The following is a 22,665-nucleotide window of genomic DNA, read 5'->3' as shown; positions in this document are numbered from 1 at the left end:
AGAGGAGATTCTATGAAGTTAGGTGAAAGTCAGACACTCGAGATTCTTCAAAATATGTGCATTGCTACTGATGTTTACAAAATTAGAAACTTACCTTGCTTATTGAAGTGATCACAACACATGTATCAATCGAACACGCTCTAACTCGCTGTTTATGTCCACTGCCTTTCTGATTGGCTATTGTATTTTTATCAAATCCCTGTCCTACCGTTATTCGAATGAAGCATGTTGCAGCTCTTTTGTTACTGAAAAAATGGGCGTGTCATCAAGCGTTCCATACAAACACAAAATGTTACTAATTTAAGGAGCATATTTTTGTAGATTATGCTTCAAAAATATGGATATATACATAAAGACAAGCAATCCCATATATTTTGTTCGCTTAATTTTCATGTACATTTAAATGCTGGAAAGTCATATACTAAACAACATCAATCACAACACAGCTCCCTTAGAGCTGCCTTCCCCTTTCTTGGAACCTAAACTCACAGTAAAATTTTCCGAACTCCGCCCACTTTCTTATGTATTGAGGCCAAGGGGTGGCTTTTTGAAATTTGACAGAACGTACATGTAAACTTGTCGAGGAGAGTTTTCCCCGAAAAAGGCGAGGATTTTGTTCTTTTCTCGGACACTATATAAGGTACCATGCAAGAGCACAAGTTTTCATTAGGTGCCAATAAAAGGAAGCAGACGATAGAAGAAACACCGTGAGAAGCAAGGTAAGCACTCAGTTTTAAAATTTCAAGAAGTTTATCATTTGTAGACTGTAAAGTATAGTAAAAAGAAAAACGTAAAAATGTCCTTCTCTAGAAGTTGGGAAAAATGAATTTTTAAGTATTCACAAGTACTGTGTTAATTGTAATGCTTAAACAGACTGGCGTGTTTAAGTGGAATAACTACCGTGATGAAATACGTATTTTGAAGCATAAATTTGCAGAATTTTTCAGTATTTTAAATAATATTCCTACATTTGTCCAAGTTCTTAAACCGCTCCGACTCGGGAATATTTATCGAGTCGTTTTACTTCAATGGTGGTAGCATACACGATTGCCCATGAGTTCAATTGGGCTTTGACATTTTCTCCCAAAATAGAAGGCTTTCTTACTAGAACTATAAATTTTCCTCTAAAAAGCTTTGGTCTTGTAACTTATATAAACTTTCTTGAGTTGATTTCATTTTCATCATTGTTGATTTATTCACATCGTTTATCACTGGCCCACATGATTATAACATTTTTTCGTATAGCTTTGTGTTTCACTAATTTTGTATCCCTATTTTGCAGATGAAGTTGATGTTTTGGGCGCTCCTTTCTGTAGTGGTTACATCAGTAATATTCGCACAGACCGGAAATGACATAGTGGATAATGGTATCACCGCTGGCACCGAGTTGGCCCAAGCCATCGGCGATAAGAAATTTGCATCCACCATGGGGAAGCTGGCAACCAGAGTCGGTCCATATCTCGGAATGGTTGGCCCTGCCATTGGGATCATAGCAGCTATAGCCGGTCTTCAACAAGATTCCGCTGAACTGCAATTCATGCGTAACATGTTGTCCCAAATTGATAATCGATTCGACAAAGTGGATCAAAAATTAGATGATATCGCTCGCAGAATGGACTGGAACCGTGCTAGAGTTCAGTTTTTCACCTTTGAAAAGAAAATAAATGCTATGAAACTGGAATTAGAGAAGCTCTACAATGCCAGTGGTGATGGGTTTACGAGCTTTAGGGATACTTTTGTTACTGTTTATGAATGTGTTTACGAGAACAGCGCCCAATTGTTATACAGTCACATCGTATCCCATGGTTCCACGTTTTCTAGCAACGTTCTGACGGAAGCGGTTAGGGCAAACCAACACGACCGGCGCGATATGCAAGCGTTCATGTTGGGGCTGACCAAAGTTATTCTTATGGGGAGTCAGGTGGAAATGGCGTACTATAAAATCAAACACCCCAACTCTCTCAAAGGCCACGAACAAAAATGGACAGGTCAAATCAACGAAATGCGAAAGGCCATGGAGAAGGTTGATAGGGATCTTACGAACAACTTCAAGGATGTAGCCATCAACGACGCCAAAACCATTCTGACAAATAACAGAGGTGCTTCCAAATCAGATGCAGCCAAAAAAGTGTATGATAAACTAACAACGAAATTCTACTGGCGCAATTGGTTTGTAGCAGTCTATAATGACATCGCGGGCGGAAACAACCACTGGATGTGGGCATGTAATGGTGGTCTAGTCTTTCGCCACAACGGCTTCAACTTAATCATAGCAAGCAACCCCACAGCAACCGGGCATTTGAACGCCTCCTCGGCACGTAGTCTTCTGAAAAATGCGAAATATTATTCAAGGAATTTTTGGGGTACAAAATACTTGGATGCTAAGGACATCTTCAATAACATTAAGTTTACTCGGAGCTGTAGCAGCTATACTGCTGTTGGAGTCGTGAGGACCAACGCTAACTTCTCCCCAAAATACGCCAGCAATCGATACGTGCAGGAAAGACGAGGTCGCTACTACACCTTTATGTTCCATTAATTTTGATGGTGTTAAATTTGTTGTCTGAAATAAAAATGGGTATTAGCATTCATTGTTTTCTGTCTTTTTTGCATAAGATTTGAAATGTCAAGCATTATTTTTAACTTTGTAATTAAATTGAGGACCTTGTTTATTGTGATAAAGTTCAAACTTATTACAGTGGTTTATCTATAAAATATAAATTTCGGAAACATTTAGCATTTTAAAGAGCTAACAGAATGGAAGTCTTTGAATAATGACATTGGTACAATCCTTTCTTACAGATTTTATTTAATCAAACTGATAAATGAAAAGGTATTAATATTGCAGAGCCTATTTGATTAAATAAAATCTGTCAAAAAGGAGAGAATGAAGGTAAATTTTAAAAGGTGGTAAATTTTGACACTTAAATATATCATTTCATTGACTTCTTTTGTTGAATAAAAAATTCATATTTAAGACACCATAGATTACCCTAAATGCATGAATTCCTAGTCTATTGTCTTCTCACAAATTTTTATCAAAATAGAAAATAACCAAATTTTCTATTTTAATATAAATTTACTGAAAGACCCTATCATACCTTTTATCCGAGATACTTCTAACATTAATTTTCTGTCCTTTTTAAATATAGGAAATTGTCTTTCGATGGGTATGTAAAAAGTTTTATACTGCCATTGAGAAACAATCTCTGAAACTTTACCGACACGGAAAATGATATAAGAAATCGAAATATAGGTATGATAGATTTGTAAGGAATTTATGTATTTAATTTTGAGATAAATTTTCGTGTAAAATAAAAATTCTCAGAAATGATGCAGACGCACCATCCATTCGTCAGCTATTTTGTATAATTTTTGCCCATATTTTTTTGTTATTTTTTTTAAATGAAATAAATTATGATAATGTGCCAACTCCTGTGATCCTGCAGTGATCCTTTTTTTATGCTTTCAAAATGCAACATTTCAATAATTGACAACTTTGACTACATGGCATTGCGAAAATGAACTTGAAACGGTGTGTATACATTATTTAATTCGATTGTTTCTTCAAAGTTGTCAATTATTGAAATGTTGCATTTTTAAAACATAAAACAGGATCACAGGAGTTGGCACATTATCATAATTTATTTCATTAAAAAAAAATAATAATAAAAATATGGGCAAAATTAAAGTACCTTGGACAGGGTGTAAAAATTTAATTGAAGCTAATGGTCTTGTCTAGAAGTTTCTGTGTCATATGACAATACATAAGTAATAGGATTTTTGATTTTTTGCTATTGAATTATTCGGTTATATTTCTCAAATTAGTCGATCCTGTCCTGTGATCTAAATCAAATGAAATATGACAGAAAGCATTTAAAAATTCTAATTGAATAAGAATTACATCCCTTTGAGCACTTCTGTTCTAACCAAGAGGCAAATCATTGCTTAAATATACATGTAGATCTAAGAAGGAAGGAATTTCCAAACATTTTTTTTTCTGTGTACCACTATAATTTCTTCAAGTGGATGGGAGGGGGAGCACAAACAACATTTTCCATGGCAACAGCGGGCAAAAATTCCTTAACCTTAACAAGCAAGAAAAAAAAACCCTAAGACTTTTTTTTTGAGAAAGAGCACAAGCATTAGGCATTGATGGATTCAGAAGGGGGTCCCTCTCCTATTGTTTATTCAATTATTTAATTAATGTATTTATTTTTGCCATGTGCAGAGAAAGAGAGAACCTATCCACTGGGGTGGATAAAGCATTTTTCTCTGAGATATTTTCTAAACAAAGTAATATTTTAAAGATGTGTTTACATCTAACACATAATTCAAAGTCTCAAAATAAAGAATAAAATGAAATTTGATAATTTTCCATTCTAATATACAAATCTATTGTACTTCTTTGTAAATCCACGTTACTCCGTAAACCTGGAGACAGTCTTAAATTCTGTGCATTTTCAATATCTTGAAAGCTGATTTCTAGAACCTGAGGTTCGGACAACCTTTAATACAATGGACACGTGTTTGCCTCGACGAACATCCAAAGTCTTGTCATCAAAATGTTTGTCGAAAAAATATGTATATTTAACTTGTATGACAAACTTGCTCTTCCAGAGCCTTTATTTATCTAAAATAAAAATACATGTAGATATGTAGAATGATGTTATCTTCCGTACGGTAAGTAATAAACTTTAAGATGTACATCATAATCATTAGTTAATTACGCATAATATTATTTAATTCCCACAAATATGACTGTGTGTTTATGAATTTGTTCAAGATAACGAGAACTCCTTTTCTTGAAATTCCAAAGCATGATCTGAAAATCGATAGGGAAACTATTCTTTGGAAATAAAAAGACTACTGCAAATAATATACACACAAGAGGAAATTTCAAAAGTCTCGAAGAAATAAATAGAGAGCACGTATTTTTTTTTTCGATCGTTTTCTTATAGTTTCCCAATATTGTATTTTAAAAAAAGAATTTCTATAACACCCCCACCCCAAATGAGCTTTCACAATCAAAAGATATATTTAGCACCTGAAATTCTATTCTTACATCATTTTTTTTTAAATATCTAATTTATAGTGTATATTATACATGTAGAACTAGCATTATGAAAATATACATTTTCATATAAATCTACATTTTATTATTCGGGTAATTTAGGTTTTAAAAAATATGTAAAGCGCCAGAAGGCGGAGAGGAGTCTCACGACTGTTTTCCTTTTACCATAGAAGCAACAGACACAAATAGTGCCACACTTTGACAGAGAGGAGTTCTATGGAATTGAAATCTGGATAATTTAAATGACTCTCGCGGTCACGGGTGGATGGCATTGTTAAATCATTAGTCGTATATATACATAATCACCTTAGAGACATGTAGACACTTGTTTTTTCATTATTAGACATTTAATTTTCATTCCATGCCAGGATAAAAAAAATTTGGATATAGATAGGTCAAAACGGGAAAATCAATGACCCATAGAATCGATATATCATAACGCGAGACCTCTTCTTGTATTGCGAACACTTGTCAGTTTTAAATGTAGTCTATGGTGGAGCATTACTCGTGAAGTCGGGAGGAAAAAACCCATTCTTTTTCCTAGTTCTTTGTGATTTGTTTTAAAATTCGAATCAGTGAAATGTCGGGAAGGAATAATACTTGATAACCATGGATGACACGTTAAGTGTAGGGGATACTGTTTGTTTTTATTCGGCAGAAAGTTTTGGATTTATTTTTTCTACCCAATCAAGGTAAGACGATTCTATCCGTCAAGTCCAAAGATAAACCGAATTTATTAAAGGACAGGAGAATTTTTATCATTTGGTGTTACATAATTCTCCCAAATGTTAGGAAAGGACTTAAATGGCGTGCTTTCTTAAATTTGAATTTCAGAACAGATTTCTGAAAAGTGATATGAATATTTATTGTGGATATATAAGATGAGAATGTTATATAAACAGTAAAAAGAAGTACATGTTTCAGATGACATTTTAATGCTTAAATAAACAGTTTAGAAAGAACCTTTTGGAAAAGTCACATTTCTAATTCACGCAGCAATTAGACAGTTTAAATTTTTAAAAGCAGTCTCATGAAATTATTTTCGTTTCGCTATAGCGTATTTAACTAAGTAAATAAGCATTATGTAGACAGTAGACAGCTAAAAGCTCGACCACCATGTCTTAAAGTCGTAAACAAATAAAAAAAAGTAATGCGAAATTAAAATATTTAAAAATTTATCTTAACGACGATTTAGTTCAAATAATACTTTACATAAATAGAAGTAATTATTACACATGTATATTGTAATTGTCTTAAAATCAATGCTAAAGAGAGACTGTGTGGATGGGGGAAATGTGTGTTTGTAAGAACTGCACTGTCAGCTAGGAGTAGCTCTGAGAAAAATCTCATGAATTGTCGACTATTATTTAGAGAAAATTAATTGGAAGTAATTAATAAACGACCAATTTGAAAGCTTTTGAATTATTGGATATATGCAATCATTTAGCATACAAAGACCAAAAATGTATAATCATTTTATTGCCAGATCTAACTGCAGATCTGTACATCGCTGGTCAGAAAAAAAAATGGGAGGGACAACTATCCCCGGTCTTTCAATACAATTTTTTCTGAGAGCTACAATTCTGCAGCTAGTATCTTCGAGACATTTTATAAGTGTTTTATGTAAAATAACTCGGTACGTGTATCAAAGGTTTCTAAGAGGATTCACCGCGGATAGTTCATGTCATATTGAAATTCTGCATCTCGTACTATATACACTACCACTCGAAATTTAAAAAAAAAAAAAATTACTCGTTGAACGAGACAAACAAAAGTTACAGTTTCTACACCAGACAAGGCGAAAATCCGTGTAGACATATTTGAATTTATTCTTTGTTATATTTTGTTATTTCATGTTCTTTTAAATTTTATGCACGATTTGTTGTTGAGCAAAACAAGAAAACGAGACACATGGAATAATGTGACCTTATTTGTTTGGATTTTTTAAGCCGATTAATTCACTGTATTAGCTCAGACACGAGAAACAAAGATATTCCTTTCAGAGGCTTATGAAGGCTGAGGATGCCTAACTTTAAAAAATATACTTTGGTAGATCAGGGCACTATAAACTAGTATACATAGTACAATGTATGGGTCCCTGAGTAGATTTTATATAGTTACCCTTACTCGACTCCGAAAGTGTATGCGTGGGGGCAGATGCAACCTGAAAAAAAGCCCCCCCCCATCGATGCTAAATGGGCCTGCACTAGCTTAGCTGCAGTAATGTAGCCTTCTCCCCCCCTCTTTTTAGCTCCAGAAAACATCGGATAAAAAAATCTGAGAGGGCTACATTATTGCAGCTAGCACTAACTTGATCTGCTGCTGAGGATTGCCCGGAAAAATTTAAGTTATACAATGCTTGGTTTTAAATATAACACTGCACCTGTTTCCGGTGTCTGACTTATGGCGGCAAATTCTAGTGGGTTTGATATCGTTGGTTTTCTGTATGCATACACGTCTTTCCAGACACCTACACACTTTTATCATCTTTAAATTGTGGCTATTTATCCTATAGTTACTTGTAAAAAGTATGTTTTCAGAAGTTTGTGTACAAGTTACGAGAAGTTCTAAACCAAAGTTTAATCAGATTGTGATTATGGTGGATCTATCAGTATTAAACTATTTTTTGGAATGAATACTGGTAATGAATATATTTACATCAATTAACATTGCAGTTCTGTACACAATGAAATAGCCGTAGGAGCCAGACAGGACAGGAAGAGGCCCAATGTTCAAGACCAGCATGGTAAGGAACTACACTGGTACCAATGTCCCAGTGTTTGGGGTTGGGGACATACCAAAACAAACCATAACCGTGCACAAATGCCTAATTTTTGTGGGCATTGAAATGAATTTTAGAACACCCAAAATATTAGTTCCTGAGTGACTCAAATACATTTTACTTGCAAACTGTGTCCCAAAGAATTGTGTTGGGATAATTTTTGTCAGCACTGGGTTAAAAATTGGTAAATTGTGCCCGCTAGACAATCTAATTCAATGTTTGAGTAAAATATTGTTTAAATTAAATTAACATTTTTTACTTGCATTTAGAGTTTTTTTTTAAATGGCATGATTTAAGGCTGGGTATTGGCCCAAGATTTCGTATTTCGATGTATTTCGATATTTTAAACTGTATTGTGATATGTATTGCAATATTTTCAATGTAATTAAAATGGCATTTTCTGACTATATTTACTTAATTTACATGCAGAATGTACATAACTATGATAAGTAATCTTGAACATGGAAAAAAATCTTGTTGATTTCATCTAAGTTATGCTCTGAAATGCTCCCACAAAACTTTTACTGTTTGGCTTAATAACAAACTTTCATAAGTCTATTTTTATACTTAATGACAAAATTCCTTAATCTAAGCATATTGCCAATATATCGATATTACAAAATCGTATTGCGGTACAATATTTTTTGTCATTGTATCGCAATATATTGAAATATCGATATTTTTGCCAGCGCTAGCATGATTATGCTAAATATTTTCAGTATTATGTTGTTTTGGTTTGCAGTGTTAATCCTGTTTAGTTTTTATGTTGCTGTTAATTGAAAATAATCCTAGATAATCTCACTTTCTCTGAATATCGAGACAAATTTCTTTAAGTGTATTATAAAAATACAGATATCCCATACAATTTACAATTTATTATCACCTGGATTTTAAATCCTTACATTTAACCAGCAATAATTGGACAATTATTTCCTGTATAGCACTTCAAGCAGAGGCCTATATATTTTCAACATTCAATTCAACAAGTTATCAAACTAAAGTGTTCTTTATTTTCATGCCTTTTTAAGGACTTCTGTAAATTAAAATTTTTCAATTCACTTTTATGTTTTATAGCTTAATTTTTATAACTTCTCTTTAAGTTTGTTTGTTTTGGTTAATCCTCATGTAACCAATGAAGCATTGTAGTATTTTCCTGAAAAAAAGTACTTGAAAATTATAATTCTTAGTATTATTAGAATTTCATTTTATAAAAATAGGTAGAAGACAAAACATCAGATATCCCTCTTTGTTGTATGTTTCAGACAACAATAATTTCAATTTCTCGATCAGTAAATACCCTCTCCCGTTTACAAATAAATTACAATTTTCTGAAATTATGTAGTAAATATAGTGATATCTGTATGTGTTTCCTTTAGATCACATTGTCATTGATAGAAATTAGAATAGTAGTAATTAAGAATTCAAAGTTTGTCTTATTGGACACTCTCTTCCAGAATCTCATTGACAATATAATCTATCGAAGTCAATTTGTCACAAAGATCAATCCTATTTATAATTACTGGTACATTCAGCATTATTTCACCTTTTTTTGAAGTCTATTTCTATATCTTTGTAGTGATTTCCTTCAATATAGAAGTGGCCAATCGATACAAATTGAACAAAAGTTACAGGAAGTTGCAAGCCAAACTAGCAGAGGAACCAGGAAATATCCCACTCAGGAATTCTGTGTCAAAGGCCAAGGTATTACAAACTGTTATATTATTTCTACCAACTCCTTCAAGGTGTAAAATCACTGTAAATGGTAATTGAGTGGTATTCCTCATCTGAACTCTCAAAACTGGTCACAAATCAATACACTTTCAAACTAAAGGACAGAAAGAGATGGATTATGGGTTTTGATACTTATTTTTCTGTAGACTATGCCATTTTAATGTAAATTACTTGATATTCTTAAAGTTGTTTCATATCATTTCAAACACTTGGAATTTAGTTCTTTGGAAGTTTTGCACAAAGAGACACTTGCATGCATAAACCAAACACTGTCTGCATGATCCCAGCGAAAGAACTCTCCAGAATATCAAATCTAAAAATCAATCCTTGGCCTTTTATCTTGTGTAGAGATCAAAGCAAAATATGGAGCACGAAATATGTTATTCATGTCCACAAAAGTTTTGGAATTTCTATAATGAATGAACACTTACTCTGTTCAAAAGATGGATCTTTTTTAATTGAGAGTTAGGTTATGGATAGTATATGAATAAAATATCATCTGAGAATTTAAGTTTTATTAGCATGAAAGATCTTACCACTTTGTTAAAGACTTGTATGGACAGTTGAACTACATTTTAGCCTTTCCATATTCAACTATACTTAAAATTCTTAAAAGATAGGTAAATCTCAGAGTAACTTTCTTTCTTTAAACACTTGATAAGGATTACATATGATACATTTTCATAACTTAATGCAGTATATCGACTTTGATCAGTGTTGATACCAATAGACCTGATAAAAACAGTTTTTAATGGGTGATCCTAAGGGAATGTTTTCCAGTGATCCCTGAATGAATAATAGAGGACTTTTGTCGGTGTTATTTTTCCTTAAAAATGTCAAATTGAAGTAATATGAACTAACCTTACACTGGGGTGTGCTAAGCAGGCTATGTATTAATTTCCATCAGAGAATTGAGTATAAGGGGTGATCAAAAAGTTCACGAACTAATTGAATTACTTCCATAAAATTAGATTTTATAGTTCATTATTTTTTAAAGTAGTCCTCTCTTATTTTAACGCACCTTGCCACTAGGGGGTGGGACAATACACAGATCTTGTGACACGATACGTATCTCGATTTATTAACACGATACGATACGTATCTTGATATTATGATAAATTATAAAATCATTCAAAAAATTTAGTATTTTATTACATTTTTTGTCTTGACATTAAAAATGATTAAATCAACATGATAAATTATAAAAATATTCAAAAGAATTATTTTTTATTTCATTTTTTTGTCTTGACCATTAAATTAACAAATTATTCTATATCAAATCATGTGTGCTTTGAAATTAATACTTGAAGTTCATCAATTTCATTGACTAAAACTTTACAAAAACAATAATACATGTACATATTACCAAATTATTACCAAATTTCTATTAACAAGTTGTTTACAAATAGTTGTGTAGTTCATCAAAGAACACTGACTAAAAATCATTTTAAAAACATCACATGTACATAATTATTATTTGCTGAAAGTCTGTAGCTAAGTTGAGATTACAAAAAAAAATCCACAGTTTGTTTCAGATGTTCTGGAAATGATACTTTTTGTGTATAGCACGCTTTACATTCTGAACTTTTCTGTCCAATCTTCCGAGGCTGCTTAAAAGTGAAAATTTTAACCCCTAATCAACGACTTATTAGTTCTAAAGTGTGTTTTCAATATCAACATCATCTCTTTGCTTCGTACAAGCCGCCATTTTCGAAGGACAGGTAGTTTCATTTTCAATTTTTGGATAGGTCGTTCGTGTATCGTTTCGTACCGATATTTTCATGCTCATGTATCGTAATCAGTATCTTAGAGGAAAATATCGGTATGTATCGGTGTATCGGTATATCGTCCCACCACTACTTGCCACAGTTCTGCCCATGCACATATCATGTGACATAGATTATTCCGAGTCTAATATTTCAAACCATGCAAGTTATTTTTTTTAACAAGAACAGTCCATTTGAAATGGACAAATCTCAAAATAGGTATGTTGGATATGCGTATCCTTTCCACGAGTGAGCAAGGTTACCATCACAACCCGAGTCCTCTGTCTTAGGAACGTTGTTTATTCAATATGGATATAGCATGGGTGCCTTCTTTTAGTTATTTCTGATATATATTTAAAGACTTGAGTAAACAATATTTTAGGAATTTAATAATTATTTTATTGTAAAGAATTTCAACTATTTTTGTACCTGTAAGTTGGTGATCTTTCATAAAAAGTTGTTCAACTAAAGACACATCAGCTTGTTTTCAGTGGGCAAGTCAGAACAAACATTATTTTTAACCATTTCGCTTCCATCACTACAACAATCAATTCAATTAATGATTGAAAATCTGTTGTCTGCATAAACCTTGTACAAATTATGATATGCTGCAGCTTCTGCAAAGGAATTTCTAAGATATATGTTAGACTTTACAGTCTTTTGTGTCTCGAGTATGACTGAATTAACCATTTTTTTGTCACAGGTGGTTGTATAAATATAAAAATAGTTTGCAAACTTTCTGATCACAGCTCACAGCTTGTATGTAAATGGATGGTTATTTTTTTCAAGCTAAAGGAAATAGGTTGTGATCTTTTGTTTATTAGCTTTTAAACAGGGAATTTGTTTGATTTCAATTGCCATAAAGTTTGAGGAGATTGAAATGTGAAGAATGAAAAAAAATGTGAGTGCTAATTATGATAATAACTTGTTAAAATTATAAACTTATGTACATTATATGTACAGAGAGACAGAGAAGAGAGAGATTAAATTTTTTTATCAATTAAAGTACGTATGATAACAGTTAATTGAGACATCAGTATAAAAGAAAACAATAAAATGCAGTTCGTACATGTATAAACATATATGTCCTCTAATTTTTAAAGAAAGCATATTTCTAGGGAAACTTTTCAAATGAATTTAAATAACATTAGATTGATGAGTTGTCATTTTAGGAACTCTGACCTAAGTTTTCATTTCAAGATTTTAGCGTGAACACTTTAAGATAAACGTGCACAATAATCTTAACTTTTCAAGTATGGATAAGATTTGGTAAGTGGCTGGTTTGATAACTGAAATCAGTGTACCTGTGCTAGTTTATTAGCTGAAATGAGTTTACTGGTACTAGGAATACATTTAATGTCACCCAGGGGACACATTTCTGCATATTATAATGTTTGATAGGTATATAGACCTTCTCCCAACACCATTCCTTTTCCCCTAGTGGCCACAATTTACACTTTCAGGAAATAAGCTAATGGATATATGACCTAATAGAGATGTTGAGAAATATAAGACATACTTTTTTCTGTGAGAGATTAATTTACAAATTTCTTATATCGTAGTATTGCCAGTATGTAAATCATAAAACTATTTTTATGGAATTTTTGTTTGAAATCACAACATGAAAAAATAAAACTAATTTAATAATTATATTTAATTTAATTTTTTTGTATCATTTTGAAAAAATTATCATATCAATAATGTGTGCTATTTAATACTTGAAGTTCATCAACTGTAGGCAAAACTTTACAAAAACATTTCCTTTGTTAACATATTAATAAAAATAAACAATTTTTTACAAATTTGTTTCTTCATTTTTCATTGAAAAAAATCACATTTATATTAAATACTTCTGTGGTTAAGTTGATTACAAAAAAAAGTATAATGGACTACAAATGTTATGTCCTGATACACCTTCTTTTACTAAGATATTGTTATAAAGCATCATTTACGGTAATATAAAGGAACTTGAATATTATATTTGAGAAATCTTTAAGTATCTTTCATTTATTCAAAATATATAATGTCATTTATGTGGATAATTACTCAAAAAGAAGAACTGTATTGATACAACAAATTAAATGTATGTCTGCATGAAAAATAATTTCAGACTAGCCCCAACAGAACAAAGACAAGTTGTGAAGCCAAAAGAAACTAATTACACACTTTTAATCTTAAAGAAACTTTATCCACCTAATCCATGAGCACAAGATGGCAAATGATGTACATATATAAAGAACTTTAAAACATTGAGGAATGGGCATACAGTGACCTTACAAATTATCATTTGTCATGATTCATTTCTGGATTATGTGTGCAATAATTTTGAATGTGAAGTTTGGCAGTAAAATACATTCTGTACACCTACAAAAGATTTTCTTGCTCGATGATGAAGGATTTTTACTATTAAAGAGAACCTAAGAAATTGGCAACATAAATTATTTCAGTTGGTTAAGTCAGCTGATTGGAGATTTAAATTTTTTTTATTGATAAGTTTCTACCTCAAAAGAATCAGTAGCATGAAAATTGTTCAAAATATATGACTGGAACATGTTCCTAACTAATAGATAAGTATTATCTGAAATGACAGTTTAACACGATTTGGCAAATTGCTGAATCCCACCAACCTTGCCCTTTAATTCCAGTTTGTTTAATGCTTGTCCTTTATTGACTTGGTGGATTACTGTTTGTTTTCAAAGATTATGACAGAGTTTCCAAAATAAACATTTGATGGACAATGTGTGCATGTTTTACCAATTGCTTACACAGTCTGGGTATATGGAGTAAATTTTAACAATATTTCCATTGTACATTTGTATATATTTCAAAAGATTTGCAGTTTAAAAAATACTGTAACTTTAAACTATGTCCTTCTTCCTACCAACAAATGCTAGTGTAGTCATGCAGTTACACCAATATAGAAGGGTGTTAATACAGTCAAATCCTGTTATCCAAAATGCCATGGAATTAAGAAAAAATGAGATATCCAAGGATTTTTGAGATATTTTGGTTTTGATAAAGGATTTGCAAAATTTCAATTTTAATAAAGGGCTATTGACTTTATTGATATACATGTACTACATATATCCAGTGATGTAGATTGATGTCAATTAATTACTTCACTTGTCCTGATGTTGGACTGTCTTATGAATTTTATGTGATAACATTACACATTGCAAAACTGGTCGATATCGACAATTTTATGTCGATATCTACTATTGATCGTGATTATTAATATACATGTAACAAATTTGAGACACTATATTATGTCTTTATATCGACAATATCATGACTTGTATGGATGTTGATCCTATTTGCATAATCTATTTTCACATTGAGGTATAACATTATTTTACAAAGTCAAAAGTGAAGTTTGATTCATTTTAAATATGAAAATAAATTATGATTAAAAAAGGTTGTTATTGTTTTAGATTATTTAGATAATTGGGTTAGGTAAAATCTCTGAAAATGTTTTAACAATCATATATTGATTTTATATCGCAAAAACAGTCTTTGTTCTTATTACACAAACTAAAAATAAAGTTTTTGTATTAAGGTGAAGGTTGGTAAAATAATATGCTTTTAACAATCTGTTTCAATATAACTCTGTTGAATTAAAATATCGATGGCAAGTAAAATCTTATGTGGAAAGTAATTAAACATAAACACATTCAAAGTAGCAGGGAAGGTATAAACAAAGGTTAGCAACACCAGTTGCACATGTCCATATCGACGATATCGACACTTCAGAAAGATTTATAAAGAAAGTTTTAAGTAACAGTTGTTAAAAAGAGCATATTAAGGATGGAAACCACAATTCTTGAAACAATCATGATCCCAATGGCAAATATATGACACTTCTGTAACAAACAAAAAACACACACACATTGTTATAAACACACGAACTCTGAAATATTATAGAAAACTATAAAAAAAAGTAATGTGTCGATATCGTAACTACATCGTGTCTTGGACATAACTCAAAGAATTGCCCCATTTTAAATGGAAAGATTATAGTCATGATATAAAAGTTTTAGAAATCAGATAATGGCTGGTAAAATCACTGTGAGCAGACTATATTGATTTTATAAGCAAAAACAGTCTTTGTTCTATTACAAAACTACAAAGCTTTTGATCAGAAATGGCAAATTTAAGATATAGTTATCTCTTTAATACAACACTGGTTGAATTTAAGTGATATTATTTGAAATTTACATGGGACAATGTTAACAAGGGAACAGCAAAGTGGAGCATCCCCTCACCAAGACCTTAAAATCACCAGTAACATTGGGCACTCTGACTACCAGATGCTAACTCCATCACATTGGTTTCATACAGGACATAACCCACAAACAAACATGCACAATTGCACCACTATACCCCCTCCAACTCTGCTGCAAGATAATAATTATTATCAGCATTACCACTCATTACAAAAGGGATTCAACAACATGATAGCAGTCAACAAATCTGTCTACCACCACCCTTATCAACAGTAGCAGTCAGCACTTGGACTACCAGTCTCACCATCACAATAAATCAACCACTACCACTCTGTTTATTAGCAGTGAACAACCATTCTTTTTATCATCATAAAAGCAGTCAACCACTCTGACTTCCACCTTATCACCAGTAGATATCAAACACTATAACAACATTCTGATTTGTCATCACAAGTAGCACTTAACCACAGAGTACCACTCTCTTTCAGTCAACAACTGTTGCAGCCATCCATTAGAGTACTTGCCATCAACTCCAATAGCAGTCAGTCACCCTTTCTACTACAACCCCTTCTACCACAACACCTTGTATCAGTTTACACACTGACTACCAACACTCATTACTGTAAACCACATTCACTGGTTTCAGTGATTCCAAGTCTGCCATGGTGTCTTGAGTCACAAACACTGACTACCACCTATAACACCACAAATATGGTCAACCACACTAACTATTCTCCTGTAACCAAAATCTTCACTAGAAACAAACCACCACCAAACATCCAATAGACCCATAAGTATTCTCTGGTAGACAATAAACTCGGATGTGTTAATGGAGATGTGTTTGGACTAATTTGTGATCCCCTAGCAAATATTTGTTGTTTGCGGGGGTATATATATAATGGCAGTGTCCTTGCAAACGTGTCTGGTCCAATCTTTCTTAAGGGACATTAGAATCTACTACTCCACACATATATGTGTCACCTTGATCCAAAAAAGGTCACTAAAGAAAAATTTCATAATTGGTGTCCGGTCCATATATTTCTTACGTAAACTAAAGTTCTCATTTCACACAAAGATTGCCCATGAAAGTGTGTCATTAAATTTCCTTCATTTGGGGAAGTTCAAGGTCACTGGAAGAAAAATTTCATAATTCGTGTCCGGTCCACATCTTTTTAATGGATAAACTTGGTAGTTTCTCATTTCACACAAAGATTGCCCATGACCCAAGGGTGTGTCATGACCTTGACCCAAGGCCATTTGGGGAAGTTCAAGGTCACTGGAAGAAAAATTTCATTATTCGTGTCCGGTCTATATCTTTCTTATGGATAAACTTGGTAGGTTCTCATTTCACACAAAGATTGCCCATGACCCAAGGGTGTGTCATGACCTTGACCCAAGGTCATTTGGGAAAGTTCAATTTCACTGGAAGAAAAATTTCATAATTTGTGTCCAGTCCATATCTTTCTTATGGATAAATTTGGTAGGTTCTCATTTCACACAAAGATTGCCCATGACCCAAGGGTGTGTCATGACCTTGACCCAAGGCCATTTGGGGAAGTTCAAGGTCACTGGAAGAAAAATTTCATAATACATGTTTATACATATCTTTATTATGGAAAAACTTACTTTGAAAAACCCAACTAGCAAATATTTGTTATTTTTTTTTTTTTACAAGAATTAAAGCTTTTGAAAATTTTATTGGAATGTGTGTGTAACTGTTCAATGCAAGACAATTTTCAATAATTCAGAGCTTAAGTTTGTCCTATATTTAAAACCCCATTCCTATGAGGTCTTCATTTCAACATATTGCTAAAATTTACAGGGTCTTTATCTAATCAAAACTCATTGTCTTTCCGACCTAACAAGGTATTTATCATTTCTAGATCATTAAATGCCTGTATTGGTTTACATATCTCTGTGTTCTTCTTGTCATGATCTTCTGGTGTCGTTATAGATGGGTGAACACATATGTCCCCGCTTTATTGAATGTCGTGAGGTCACTGTGTCTTTATTCCTAGGGGGAGTGCACGTCCTTTATGCCGTTTGATTAGATGGTACTGACATGATTTTAATTAAGCGATCAGGTGCCTAAACACTTGGGATTGGATCCAATTTATTAATTAGGTCGTTAGATACTTTATAAGGGTTTTAAACTTTTTAAAAAAACGTTTTTGTTGCATGGTATGATCAAAAGAAAAAAAATAGAATGTGAGAGAGAAAAGAAAGAGATAGAAGGGGGACTTCATAAAATGATCCCATCTAATATTAACGGTCTGTGCAAATTTAACATAATATATTTATGAAGTATGTATAACTTCATTCTGTACAGATTTTAATGCATATACTGTGTATATGTTGTACCATTACATACAAGAATTTTAATGAAATTGACTCTATCTTGGACATAATGAATTACTGTAAACCAACTTTTATTCCTGATTTGTCAGTTTGAAATCAATCCAAACATTTAATTTTCACAATCTATTGATACAAAGCAAAATAAATGGTTAGCGACGATAAGTACTGGTCGTGAAACTCACAGATGTTACTTGTATGCAAATAAAAGTTGCTTTACAGTGTGTGAAATTCTGTGACTTTCTCAGTGAATCTGTCTTTGTAACCCATTTTAAAAAAATGTGTGTTTTTGTGTGTGTGAGGCTATATATATTTGGAAGGGAATGAGGAAGATCTCACCTTTAAATGTTTTATGTACATGAATACAATGCTGAAAAGTACATTTGAAAAGTTACTAAACAACGGGGATAATTTGATGCTTTAACATTAATTTCTGTTTTTAATATCACCTGGTATATTTTTACAGCTTGCTGCTGAAGCAGAAAATGAAGACAATGTCCTGGAACAGAAGAGACAGCAGGGGAAAAAAGTTCTGTATGGACAGATCATACAGGTAAGTAATAGAAGAGACAACAGGGGAAAAAGGTTCTGTATGGACAGATCAGACAGGTAAGTAACAGAAGAGACAGCAGGGGAAAAAGGTTCTGTGTGGACAAATCATACAGGTAAGTAACAGAAGAGACAGCAGGGGAAAAAGGTTCTGTATGGACAGATCATACAGGTAAGTAGCAGAAGAGACAGCAGGGGAAAAAGGTTCTGTGTGGACAAATCATACAGGTAAGTAACAGAAGAGACAGCAGGGGAAAAAGGTTCTGTATGGACAGATCATACAGGTAAGTAACAGAAGAGACAGCAGGGGAAAAAGGTTCTGTGTGGACAAATCATACAGGTAAGTAGCAGAGGAGACAGCAGGGGAAAAAGGTTCTGTATGGACAGATCATACAGGTAAGTAGCAGGAGAGACAGCAGGGGAAAAAGGTTCTGTGTGGACAAATCATACAGGTAAGTAACAGAAGAAACAGCAGGGGAAAAAGGTTCTGTATGGACAAATCATACAGGTAAGTAACAGAAGAGACAGCAGGGGAAAAAGGTTCTGTGTGGACAAATCATACAGGTAAGTAACAGAAGAAACAGCAGGGGAAAAAGGTTCTGTATGAACAAATCATACAGGTAAGAAACAGAAGAGACAGCAGGGGAAAAAGGTTCTGTATGGACAGATCATACAGGTATGTCATTAGAAATAGACAGATCATACAGGTAAGTCATTAGAAATAGACAGATCATACAGGTAAGTCATTAGAAATAGACAGATCATACAGGTAAGTCATTAGAAACAGGTAGAACTTACAGGAAGATACAGGTCATCAGTTTAGAAATAGACAGATCATATAGTTAATTTGTTAGAAATATACAGATTGTACAGGTAATTTATTAGAAATAGACAGATCGTACAGGTAGTTATTTAAGTAAACGCAGATCATACAGATATTGAAAGTAGTTAAAGGCAGATTAAACAGGTCAATATTAGGTATAGGCAGATAAATTAGGTAATTTATCAGATATAGGCAAACATACCAAAATAACTACTTTAAATCACTTTTTATTCGCAAGAACTTTATTTTTGCATAATTACACAAAGCAATGTGCTCGTGAAAATTTCATTCTCGCGTAAATTAATATACCTTTTAGATTATGCAGAGTAAAATCCACTATACGTGAAAAATTTGTCTCGCTTATAAAGAGTTGATGACTATCTCTCGAAAATAAGTCATCACAAAAATTAAGTGATCTACAGTAATAGAGTATAGGCAGAACACTCAGTTTATCTTTTTTACTAATATACAAAACATAGACCTACACACAGTAGTAAAAAAAGGTTTGGTTCAAATATTAATTCATGAGTACAGGCAAAACATATTGTAAAAGAAAAAAGATAAAAATTCACAGAACATATAAATGATTTATTGGTTATTAGGTTTGATTATAGAATTAGGTATGGACATAACTTACAGATAATTTATGAACTAATCATGTACAGTACATTCAGGCAAATTATTTATTATGACTGTTATGATTGTAAAAAACAGAAAATTTGTTGTTAAGGACTGGGGGAGCATACTGGTAAATTCTTAGATATGGACAGAACATACAATAATTAATACCTACCGGTATGTATGGAAAAAATAAAAAAAAATATAACTGATTATGAAATAGGAATTATCAAATTTTTGCCTCAGTTGTCCATCAGAAGACTGTATTTGAATGCAAGGATACTTTTGTCTTAATTGTTATCTTGATTTCCCATAAAACCATTAATCATGCATACTAGACAGAGTGAAGTCTTCTGAATCAGGATTTTTTTCTTTTTTTGGTGATTTGTGATGTAAGCCATGAGAAGTGGAAACCTCAGAATTGATTTTACATTGTCAAGCTCAGACAAGTGGTGGTTGCATGAGACTATAATTACCATACAATGTCCTCTAATGGAATTTTCTCAGAATTAGCCTTTGTGTCTGCATTGCAAATCGGAGGAGGAAAAACATCTATGAATCAAAATCCTAAAGGATGTAAAAAAAATATGCATAAAGACATCCTTATGACTCAAGAAAGAGAGAATTGATTTTGTTTGTATCATATTCAAAGTCTGACATGTGAAACACATAAAGGATGCGGTGGGATGGGTTCAAAGGTTTTTGCCTTCTTATTCAAATGTGAAGAAAAATATAAAATTCAAGAAGATATCGATATTATAATAAATTTAACAATAATTACAGTGTTTTAATCTTTAAACTCTACACTAGAAATTTCAATCTTTTTATAAGAACTCAAAACATATCAAATGAATTAATAATAAAGTGTATTTATTTGAATTCATATTTGCAATATAATTTACTATATATACAGGTATTATTAAAACTTTTGCATTAATTTGTTTTATTTCTTTTTATTGTTAATCAGATTACAAAACACGGCCTTTACATTTGACCACCACACAGGCACTTGTTTAAATTAAGTAGATTTTCTGTTTTACATTTTAATAAGGAATTTGTTTCTCTTGGTTTACAAACTGAAGCAAAGACATTGCACATTGCAATGCCACTGCAATGCAGTTGTGTTCTGTTAATTTAATTTTTTAACCCCTCAAATCTACAGTATTTGTTTAATTGATTTTAGATATTTATAATGTGTATTCAATGTTAATTCTCATGAAGGGAACAAGTGATATTTAAAGAGTAGCCAATTGTTAAAGTCGATTTAAGTAAATTTTTGAAGTCCCCTCTAATTATTGGAGAAACAACTGTATTATTGGTCACAAACTGTCTTAGCAATTTTTTAAAAACAGTATTTGACTTATCTTACAAGTACAATACCTTTGAAGTCTTAAGCACTTTTTTCTTTTTAAATATTTCAAATCTGGATATATCAATCCTTGGATATCTCAAAGTATTTCCTTGATCTCATCAAGTTCAAGATAAATAGGGTTTCACTGTAGTTTTTAAAAAAAGAATATTTTTTTTTTCTTAGCGGCATTAAAGTCTAGAGACTAGGATATTTTCATTTTGTCTGCCTTTTCTGAGGAACATTTATAGACATTTAGGCAATTTGTCCATTTGTGGTGTAGTTTGTAAAGATATATTTTCAACAACACCACTTCTAAAATTAGGTATCATAAAGTTTAAATTTTTTTTTTTTTTACTTTTTAATTTAAATATAATTATTGACTTATATATTATTACATATACAGTCAAACCTAATTTTCTCAAACTCAATGGGACTTAAAAAATACTTTGAGATATATCCAAAGGTTCAAGATTTCTGAGGTAAAATACTTGTCATGAGAAATATGTGGCTGGGACTTCAATTCACCAGGCTAGGACATACCCATGTTATTTGAGATATTGTTCAGATACCAAAACTCAACTGTCAATCCATTTTATTAATTAAAGCATTTTAATGAGTAAAATTTGCTTTTTCAACACAACAATATTTCTGTTGTTACTCATTTTTGGTTCTGGTGATAGGAACATCAGATGGAAAATGTCCAAACCAACGAACCCTAGAATAGAATAGCTATAGCTCATACATACAAAAAAGCTTTCAACTGACTGAGTTTGTGAAGAAGATATAGATTTCTCTCTTAATGATTTTATTTGCATGTCTTTTACAAAAGCTTATAGTCCTGAATAATTTACAACTCTATATAGATTTGCTTGTGACAGAGTTCTATAATTACACAGTAGGTAATATAATACCCATATGCTTAGTATCATTGCAAAATATTAGTATATTAAAAAAAAGAAAATTACACACCTAGTGCATTATGAAGTCAAAAGTTTATACTGTTACTATGACAGCTCTGGAAACACAGTTTAGTGCTTTTGTTCTGGTCTTGAGTAACCTATGATATTTGAGTATTTATCAAACTGAAGGAAATAAATAGTACTTATAGTACTTAGTATTGCACCACACAAAATTGGAGTGAATTGATCTATATTTAGACTTAAAAACCAAACATAAAATTGAATTCTTTTTTTTTATTTAAAAATAAAGTATAGGAATTCAATTCTGAATTGAATGAATTTTTTTTTAAAAGGGAGGAGAAGTTGGGAGGGATGTTTTTTCCATAAGAAAAAAGTACATAATTATATATTCATGAGGTTTCTTCTTATTTAATCTGGGATTTATTTCTACATCTGCCTTGGTATATATTGTAATTCATTAAATTACAAGTAAT

At 32.1% G+C, this 22,665-nt stretch overlaps 2 protein-coding genes across 4 annotated transcripts in view; both read left to right on the top strand.

The window, feature by feature from the left end:
* Positions 1–620: 620 nt before the first annotated feature.
* Positions 621–2,591, top strand: LOC134229670 (uncharacterized). Its single transcript, XM_062711437.1, has 2 exons — positions 621–719; positions 1,283–2,591. The coding sequence occupies exon 2, from the start codon at positions 1,283–1,285 to the stop codon at positions 2,537–2,539; it is 1,257 nt and encodes a 418-aa protein (XP_062567421.1). The 5' UTR covers positions 621–719; the 3' UTR covers positions 2,540–2,591.
* A 2,944-nt stretch (positions 2,592–5,535) lies between these two features.
* Positions 5,536–22,665, top strand: part of LOC134229667 (inositol 1,4,5-trisphosphate receptor type 3-like) — a 101,829-nt gene continuing 84,699 nt past the window's right edge. For all 3 annotated transcript variants that reach the window (XM_062711435.1, XM_062711433.1, XM_062711434.1), the window contains exons 1-4: positions 5,536–5,766; positions 7,750–7,820; positions 9,433–9,557; positions 18,398–18,484. In XM_062711435.1, coding sequence (XP_062567419.1) covers positions 5,684–5,766; positions 7,750–7,820; positions 9,433–9,557; positions 18,398–18,484 — 366 coding nt within the window. In that variant the 5' untranslated portion in view covers positions 5,536–5,683. The remainder of the gene's footprint in view (positions 5,767–7,749; positions 7,821–9,432; positions 9,558–18,397; positions 18,485–22,665) is intronic.

The sequence above is a fragment of the Saccostrea cucullata genome, unplaced genomic scaffold (assembly GCF_032062105.1).
Source record: "Saccostrea cucullata isolate Sc308-1 unplaced genomic scaffold, CSIRO_AGI_Scuc_v1 ctg156, whole genome shotgun sequence".
NCBI classification, from domain to species: domain Eukaryota; kingdom Metazoa; phylum Mollusca; class Bivalvia; order Ostreida; family Ostreidae; genus Saccostrea; species Saccostrea cuccullata.
This window is presented reverse-complemented; position numbering and strand designations above follow the sequence as displayed.

Coding starts and splice junctions, on each gene's coding strand:
- LOC134229670 (XM_062711437.1), top strand. CDS start 1,283: ATGAAGTTGATGTTTTGGGCGCTCCTTTCTGTAGTGGTTACATCAGTA.